This window comes from Hippoglossus hippoglossus, chromosome 24 (genome assembly GCF_009819705.1).
Source record: "Hippoglossus hippoglossus isolate fHipHip1 chromosome 24, fHipHip1.pri, whole genome shotgun sequence".
NCBI classification, from domain to species: domain Eukaryota; kingdom Metazoa; phylum Chordata; class Actinopteri; order Pleuronectiformes; family Pleuronectidae; genus Hippoglossus; species Hippoglossus hippoglossus.
The window spans coordinates 1,768,258-1,777,500 of NC_047174.1; the positions used below are offsets into that span (position 1 = coordinate 1,768,258).

General features: G+C 44.6%; 1 protein-coding gene across 1 annotated transcript in view; it reads right to left on the reverse strand.

Moving 5' to 3' along the window:
- Positions 1-9,243, reverse strand: part of galnt14 (UDP-N-acetyl-alpha-D-galactosamine:polypeptide N-acetylgalactosaminyltransferase 14 (GalNAc-T14)) — a 110,028-nt gene that overhangs the window by 14,467 nt on the left and 86,318 nt on the right. The window contains exons 7-10 of the mRNA XM_034580742.1: positions 6,480-6,567; positions 4,344-4,428; positions 1,137-1,240; positions 69-195 (exon numbers count right to left, since the gene is read on the reverse strand). Of these exons, the coding sequence (XP_034436633.1) occupies positions 69-195; positions 1,137-1,240; positions 4,344-4,428; positions 6,480-6,567 (404 nt within the window). The remainder of the gene's footprint in view (positions 1-68; positions 196-1,136; positions 1,241-4,343; positions 4,429-6,479; positions 6,568-9,243) is intronic.

Sequence of the window (9,243 nt, forward strand, 5' to 3'; positions counted from 1 at the left end):
TAAGAATAAAGTTCTCCTCTGGAACATAAGTTGTCATCAACAGCTGTGAGGACGAAGAGATGACGTACTTGATGTAGGTGTTGGCGTTTCCCTCGGGGAACACGTACGGATGTTTCTTCCTGAAGACGTGACCCACTCTGCTGCAGGGCAGGATCTCCAGACTGCCGCCACACTGCCACACCCGGAACGAGATCTCTGCGCACACACACACACACACACACACACACACACACCCTTTGACTTGTTGGTTCTGCGTGTGGAAAACATCTCTCTGAATATGTGATGAGCCACTGATGGTTTGGTTTGATTGTGTGTGTGTGTGTGTGGTTAGTTCACACGCACTGTTGGCCTGTTTACAATGTCATGAGCTCAGCAACACATACAGCACAATCAACCTCCACCATGTGTGTGTTAGTTTTGATTCATAAAGTTGCTGTCGTCTGAGTTTCTCCGAAGAACGAGAAGTTTTACAGCGACTGCGATGGAGCGAGAGACAGAGACAGAGAGAGAGAGAGAGAGAGAGGAAGAGAGAGAGACAGAGAGAGAGAGAGACAAAGAGAGAGAGAGAGAGAGAGAGGAAGTGAAAACGAGAGCACGAGCACGTTTGATGAGGAAGAGGAGAGATGGAAGATCAAACACCAGAGAGTACAAAGGAGGACGAGAGAAGTCAGTGAGATGCTGAGATACTGAGACGAGAGCCGGAGAGACTGACACAGAGTGTGTGTGTGTGTGTGTGTCTGAGAGAGAGAGAGGGGAAAAGTGGGGTTAGTCTTTCATTGATCTAAAAGAAGCAGCGATGCAGCAATCAGCAAACCGACACACACACACACACACACACACACACACACACACACACACACACACACACACACACACACACACACACACACACACACACACACACACACACACACACACTTCAGATGACTGCAGGTAGCAGCAGGGGAACCAGATGTTGCAGGAAATTTAACTTCCCTCCTGTTTTTCAGTTTATTCTCCTACGGAATCGTATTTTTTTAAAAGATCGAATCATCTGTTCCGATTGGACAATGATGCTATTTTACGATCTCTCGCTTCGTTACTTTGTCAGACCAGTGGGACCAGTAGCTGCTCTTTCCGGTCGGGGGATGACTCACCGAAGTTCTCTCCGCCCCAGATGTCCATGGCGGTGTCGTACTTGCCGAGGTGATTGAACCAGGACCTGTCAATCACAAAGAGCCCGCCTGCGATGATGGGAGTCCTGTCAGGGAGAGAGACAGACGGGTGACGGATGTGTTCAAACCAATCTGATGTGAATATGAGACACGACTAATTTCAGCTTCAGACTCACAGGTCTGATTAAAAGGTGGAAAAGTCCTCCGGCTAAAATGCAGCTCTAAAAACAGAAGATATTCTCTCCTGGTTATTTACAAAGCTCCAAACTCAATCGACCTCGTCCACTCACGTACACACATTTGGTTGTTAGTTGCAGAACTGGAGCAGATGTATCATCGTAAAATACAGAATTGAACTGAACAGCTGTCGGTTCAGACATCGAGTTGTAATTGATTCTCCATGTTGTGTTTCTTCTGGAAGGAGGTCATGTGACAGGAACCTGACGAATCAACACGAGGCCGTGAGCGTCATCGTGTGCAAACTTCTCAGTTGTATCGGCTCCAAAACTGCATTTGAATTTAAGGATGTACGAACTCGCTTAATTTCATAAAACTCTTTCACCATCATTTTCTCACTGATGTTTAAATTGATCCAAAGTCGGACTGAATCTGATCGAAACAGAAAGAAAGAAGCTCTCAACACTTTTGTCCCTTTGTGTTTCCAACAAAAGAAAAGAGCTTGTTATTTTGCTGCTTCTCACACACTCTCACACACATGCACACACATGCACACACACGCACACACACACACGCACACACACACACACACAGGGTGAATCATGATCTGGACAATGTGACGAGTGAATAGCTGAGGGCCGTCAGCACGCGTCATCAAATACCCTCTGTTTATCAACAATTATCCTGCTGCCACCGCCTGCAAATAGCCCTGTGTGTGTCTGTGTGTGTCTGTGTGTGTCTGTGTGTGTCTGTATGTGTCTGTGTGTGTCTGTGTGTGTCTGTGTGTGTCTGTGTGTGTCTGTGTGTGTCTGTGTGTGTCTGTATGTGTCTGTGTGTGTCTGTGTGGGTGGGAATGCGTGTGTGTGGGTGGAGGCACACAAACCTTTTTAAAGCTCAATTTGTCCTTGTGTGTTTTCAGGAATATAAGCGTGTGTGTGCATGTGTGTGTGTGTGTAAAACTTTATGCTTGTGTTGATTGTGGAGCACGTGTGTGACTCAGGAAATGAGAAATAAATTAAACGGCAGAAACGAACAAATAAACAGAAGCAGACGAGGCTGGTGCACATTTCTGTGTGTGTGTGTGATTACATGTGTTTGTGAGGACGGGTCCACGAGGGCAGTTACACCAACATCGGTCTCACAGCTCTGCAGACACCACAACTCTACAGTCACAAAATGAGCCTGGGTTTTAAATTTCATTTTATCATAACAGCAGAGGTTTGTTGTTCCAGTGGAAATCTGAGCTTTGACATATTTGACCATCATGGTGCATAATCACAAACATCGTATTGTGTGAGCCACCGGTACCTTCACTCAGTTTTTACTTTAGCTAATGTTGGTTTAGAAAGTGCAGGAAAGTAAACACATTAATTTACTCAAGTACCCGTGTTGAGCAACAGCGCCCCCTGCAGCCACAAAAGTACAGTTCAGTGCTAAAAAGCGATGTCGAGACGTTTGTCAACAACATTTAAAAGAATCACGCAGGTAGAAGGAGAGGACATCTGCAAAAACACGCTCTCCACTAATCTACATTAAATTGTATCTAGATATGAATCGACTTATTTGGTCAAATCGCACAATCCCATTAAGTATGGTTCGTGTGTGTGTCTGTGTGGTGTGTGTCTGTGTGTGAGTCCACAGACGGACACAGTGACTCAGTCCAACATCCGCAGGTTGACATGACACAGACAGAAGCAGCAAACTGACATCCAGGTAGAGACAGACCGTCATAATAAATAAGCCACACTCCATCTCTCCTCATGTGCGTCTGAGACACTCACACGCACACGCACACACACACACACACACACACACCTGTGAGTGTTTAACATTCTGCCTCCACTAAAATAACATGCACCGAGCCAGACAGTCACAACTTGGCACAGCAGTAAATCTGGGTTCCTGCCACCAATCTGATTTATCAAGAAGGAACAGTACACAAGTGTGTGTGTGTGTGTGTGTGTGTGTGTGTGTGTGTGTGTGTGTGTGTGTGTGTGTGTGTGTGTGTGCGTGTGTGTTTACTCTGTGGCTCCTGAGCCTTGTTTGTTTGTTCATCTCTCCGGAGCCAATGACTCAGGCACTGATGGTTTAGTTTTGTGTAAACTTGCAGTGAATTAAGTTTTTCAGCAGAAACGGGTCAAAGCGTTTGTCACAGATTGTTGCTGCGGGAAGATTCTTCCTCGTTTGTCATTTCAGCAGCGGTGAGTCGCCTCCGCGCTGAAACGAACCAACGCAGAAAACAGGATTTTCTGTGGTTAATGCATTTATTATTTTCTAATAGTAAAAGTTTATTATTGATCCTTTCTGTGATCCAGTATTGAATTATTTGCTCTGGCTTTATGTTGAATGTTGATGGGTATATTCATATATTGTGTTTGCTTTAGGCTTTAACATGACATCACAGTGTGTGTGCACCTGTTTGCAGTCCACAGTTTACACTTGGAATAAAAAGTGAAACAGTTTTATTTCCCTGCAGACGCAGCAGAGATCTGCTCTTTACACATCGAGCGTCAGCCTCACGAACACTGAGACAGTGAACCACATTCAGCAGCAATTAAAACGCTCCACTCGAGCTTGAAAACGGGAAGTGAAGATCGGGGGTTAAACGCCCACGCCAAACTTTTTCTGACAAGTTTTTAATTATTTGTTTAACTTTCTATAACTTGAGGATGGAACAGTTTTGAGGAGGAGGAGGTTGTCATGTCAGAAAGCATCTAAATGCACATAGTGGAAGCAGGTTGTGTTGCCTCAGTTTTCCAGTGTTTTAAAACCTGAATACAAACTCCTCCTCTTATTTGACTTCTCTGTAAATTCCCTCCACACGTGTTGTCGCATCTTTCTCCGTCTTTCTCCCACTTTTCTGCCTCCATCTCCCTCCAGCTCCTCTTTGTGTTCATCTACGGTTAATGAGCTCTGGGGTCAGGAAGTGAACAGACCATCATATGCTTGTGTTTACACACGCGTGCAGTGGTGTTGCACATGTGTACGAGAGCGTGTGAATGTGTGAATTACTTGATTGGCTGAGTCGGGTCGAGCCGACGAGCCCGTTGCTCCGGCGACAGCTGCTCCCACTTGAAATGGAGACTCCAATCAAAACCTGAGAGAGAAAGAACAAACACATGTTTATATTATATTTACAGACGATACTGCAAAGTGCCGAGACTTCATCTAATCCAGTTAAACACTGAGTGCAGGGAAGTGGTCGTCAAACACTTTAATGAACTGGAGATTTACTGGTGACTTGTTTTGAAAATTAATACATTAATAAGTCGTGAACACAGATTTTTGCTTTTGCTAATATTGAAATGATTAAAAGCTAAAGAGTGAAAAACAAGACTTTAATCAAATTGTACATTTATTGTAGAGCCTGATCAATGTTGGATTATTGGGCACAATTCTTTTATTAGGCTGCAGTTTATACTATCGGTCGGTCGGTTGTTGGCTTATAGAGATTGATGGTTTAACAATACTCTGCTCACAGCCGAGTCAGCGAGCAGAGTAATCGGCTGGTAGCTACATTTGGTAAAAAATGCATTTTCCTCCTCATCGAGTTATGTTTTTATTTATGAGTTTTCATATTAAAATCGGCTTTACGTCGATTCCAATGTATCCGCGATGGACCGATATCGGCCGATAATCTTGGCTCTCGTCACATTGCTTCAGTTGATTTCTGTCTTTTACTTTCTGTGTCAATAAAATCATCAATTTGTCAGCACAAGAGCCGGTCATGGAGTCCCCTCCCCCATCAGTGTGTGTGTGCGTGTGTGTGTGTGTGTGTGTGTGTGCGTGTGTGTGTGTGTGTGTGTGTGTGTGTGTGTGCGTGTGTGTGTGTGTGTGTGTGTGTGTGTGTGTGTGTGTGTGTGTGTGTGTGTGTGTGTGGATCAATGAAAGTCCATTTTATACCAATCTTTTTTATATTATGAGCGACGGCTTCAGCTATAATTAAAACGTCCTTTGTGAGCCCAACTATCACCATCGATTCCCGTGTGTGTGTGTGTGTGTGTGTGTGTGTGTGTGTGTGTGTGTGTGTGTGTGTGTGTGTGTGTGTGTGTGTGTGTTGGACAGGGCTATTATCAGCATTGATTGGCAGACGGCTGTTACCAAGAGAAGAAGATTGGAAGAAGACAGGCTAATGGAAAGAGAGAGGGATGATGAGGCTCTTTGGGGAGATTGGCTTCAGAAGGAGCGAGGGATGACGGAGGTGAGTGGAGAACATGGCTGTGTGTCGTTCTGGTCAATTGGTCTCAGCTCGTCTGGACCCGCAGAATCGTAACAAGCTAGAAATGAAAAGCGCTCCTCAGACTCCCGCGTCCTACAACACCGATCTGCGGCGCTCGCTGAATTAGACAGTGACAAAACCTGCGTCCTCCACTTTCACCGCTAGTAGAGATTTCTGGGTTCTTTAGCATCCATCCATTATCTGGACCATTTATCCTTAGAAGGCCTGAGGGGAGCTGGAGCCAGTCCCAGCCGACACTGGGCCACCACAGGGCCGACGCTGGGCCACCACAGGGCCGACGCTGGGCCACCACAGGGCCGACGCTGGGCCACCACAGGGCCGACGCTGGGCCACCACAGGGCCGACGCTGGGCCACCACAGGGCCGACGCTGGGCCACCACAGGGCCGACGCTGGGCCACCACAGGGCCGACGCTGGGCCACCACAGGGCCGACACTGGGCCACCACAGGGCCGACACAGGCCACAACCAAACTACTACTCTTTCATTTGAAAGGGATTTTTTAAATCTACAATTTGATATTATAATTTATTTTAAAATGCATCTTCAGATTATCAGATGAAATCTGGTTGGATCACTGGGTGAGATCTGCTGCTCTTACAAAGTTATGATGCATATTAATGTACAACATTGCACAAATATAGGTTTTATGTGTCTTTCTGCATCAAAGATAAAATCCTATTCAAAAAGGGAAACTGCTCAATGTCCCTCTGGGATCCTGAAGGTCGATTTTTCATAGACTTCAAAAGCATCCTGAGGTTCACAGAGAGAGAAAAGGTTCATGAACTCATCCTGAAGAGCTTCTTCAAGAGGAAAGACCCTCTGGGCTTTTTCTCCGTCATCAAAAAACCCTGGAATTTGCCTCGGAGCCATTTTTATTTCCCAGACTGTAAAGAAAGCATTTCCATACCTCCACGGAGATCAGCCGAGGCCGCCACGTAGGCAAAAGTGTCCATGTTGATGATGTCGATGACCGGGCTGACCACACGGGTTGGGTCCTGCACACAAACACACAGACATTCCTGTTGGTTCAGGGAATAAATACGACATAAAAGGGTTCGAAAGAAAATGAAAAATAAGAACGAGTGCCTGTGAGCAGATCGAATTAGGTTCCACTAGATGAGATTTTCATTCCCGTGCGTGTGCACATGTGTGTGATTGTATATTCCAAGGTCATTATACTGAAGCACATTAAAAGGAATTTAAGTCATTCAACAGCAATCATGCACATGGCACATTAAGTGAGGTGAGAGTGACCTCTGCTCCACTTCAATTCCATTTTATTCACTTTCCTCACATTAATGTCAGACTATGGAGCCATATGAAAATAGGAAACACTGAATGAAAGCAGAATTAATCAAGACGAGGCAGGAAAAACTGGATAATACAGTGAATACAGAGTCGGTACATGGGATTCAGGAGGGGGGGGGGTCTCAAGGGAAACAGCTGCAGGAGATATTACATGTTCTGGTGTTAACATGTGGGTGTAACATTAAAGTGTCTTTAGAGACAGACAGTCATTTGTTCCTTGTTTTAACCAGAACTCCAACAACTGGTAAGATCAGGACGACGGGAGGATGATCAGCTGACCAAGATGTTCAAAAATCACATTTTCATAGATTAATGGTTTAAAGTTGCATTTAACTAACTTGTGGAACCTGCGCAGACAATAGGGCGAGAAGAACGATTCAGGCCAACGTTTACTGGTTTGCTCTGTTCTGCTTGTTGCATGAGAACAGAAAGAACGGACGACGTATCTCCACTTCCTCCCATTGTGCAAAAACTAAGCCAAAATACCCAGAACACGGATGTTACTATTGAGTCTGAGCAGTAATGATCGTGGAGCCGCAGTGTCCCAGATACAAAACACCCACAATCCCTCCACCTTGTTTAATCATCCATGAGGCCACATGACTCTCGTGGATTTAGCCTGGTTATTACCTCTTTAAGCCTTAAATAGAACCCCTGGCAAAAGGTCTGTACTTGATTCCCCCTCATATTTCTACCTCGATGGCACCATTTGCTCGTTACAAGGATAAAAGTACAACACACACACACACACACACGTTCCAGACCTGAGCTCCCTGCTAAATCATGGAGTGTCCCTCTATTAGTTTGGCCAAATGGCTGGATGCGTCTTCAGCCGGTGATATTCCAGAGCAGGTGGAGCGGTTCTGGACCATTAGCTGCAGGGTCAGTACAAGGGGACGCAGACTGCTTCCCTCTACAGCTCCGGCCACATTACAAAGCACTGCATCTGCTTTAATGGCTGTTAGGGTAATGACAGTGTGCAGCACTCAGGGCGAGGCATCCGCGACATTACGGTTGTAATTGGATGAGTGTTATTCTCAAATCGCTTGGGAACGATTTCTTAATTTCAGCCATTTCTTATGTTGTTGTTTCCCCCCCCCCCCCCCCATCTTAATTTTGAAAAGACAACGTTCTAATGAGGAGGAGGAGCGACGGGAAACACATCCGGTGTCAGCGCCAGACCTTCGTTTGTTAATTACCGATCCATCACAACAGGATGTTATCATCACTATCATGTCATAATGAGATGCACGACTGATGGACGGAGATATAGATGAAGCACTGAGTGAATGTCAAGTATATAAAAGTATATAAAGTATATATAAATACAGTCCATTTACCAACTATTATATGTATAAACTAAACTTTTGGTAAAAACCCGACAATGAACAGTGAATCTGTGTCTTCAGGTTTATTCCTTATATCTGAATATCTTTCCTGGGAAACATTATTAAGGTTGGTTCAGTGAGTAAGTGATATGCTTCATGTTTTAACACCGATAAGAATATTGTGCCCTCGTGGATTAGCAGAGAAAAGACTTTCACCTGCAGAATCTCCAACCTCATTCACAGAATAAAGAAACGGGGAACAGACCAATTACAGGAGCAGAGAGGGAGCACGGAGGGAGCACGGAGGGAGCACGGAGAGCGTGCACGGAGAGCGTGCACGGAGAGCGTGCACGGAGAGCGTGCACGGTGTATGAGCCAGAGCTACAGTGGCTCTGCCTTCCTGAGATGATAAAATATAGACCTGAAGAAAATGCAGTGAAGCTGGAGTTCTTTATATTTTTAGAACGATGGGTTTAACTTTTTGATATTTGCTGCCGAACTTTAGACCAAATCAATAAAATGAAAACTGAGACAGGTGAATTATTTATCACGATAATAGTCAACATAACAAGGATTTCTTCCTTTGTCCGTTCGTACAATAAATAGAACATTTAAAAAGTTGCTAACATAACAACGTATCCCACGTCGTCGTATTTGACTTTGTAAATCTAACTAATGCTGCGCTTCTCATAATCATTTATCCTTCTGCAATCTGTCTTTTAAATGGTGCATCGATTATTAAACCCTTCTTTATCTTTGTTTAGCCATAACTTTGCATTGTCATTAACTTTGTTATTCATTTAGTATTTATCCTAAACCCTCATTTAGCTCCGCTGCATCTTGCATCTGTCGGTGTATGTTGTATTTGTACAAGGTCTTCAGGATGAATTGGCCCCAGTGGGATTAATAAAGTTGTTTTCATGGTAGGAGACAAATGTAGTTTAGAATATGCACAGAAAAAAATATGATGCATGAATGGAATCAGAAACTGGGCAATGAAAGCAAGTAGAACAGACGTTCACCTGGAAGCTGAGC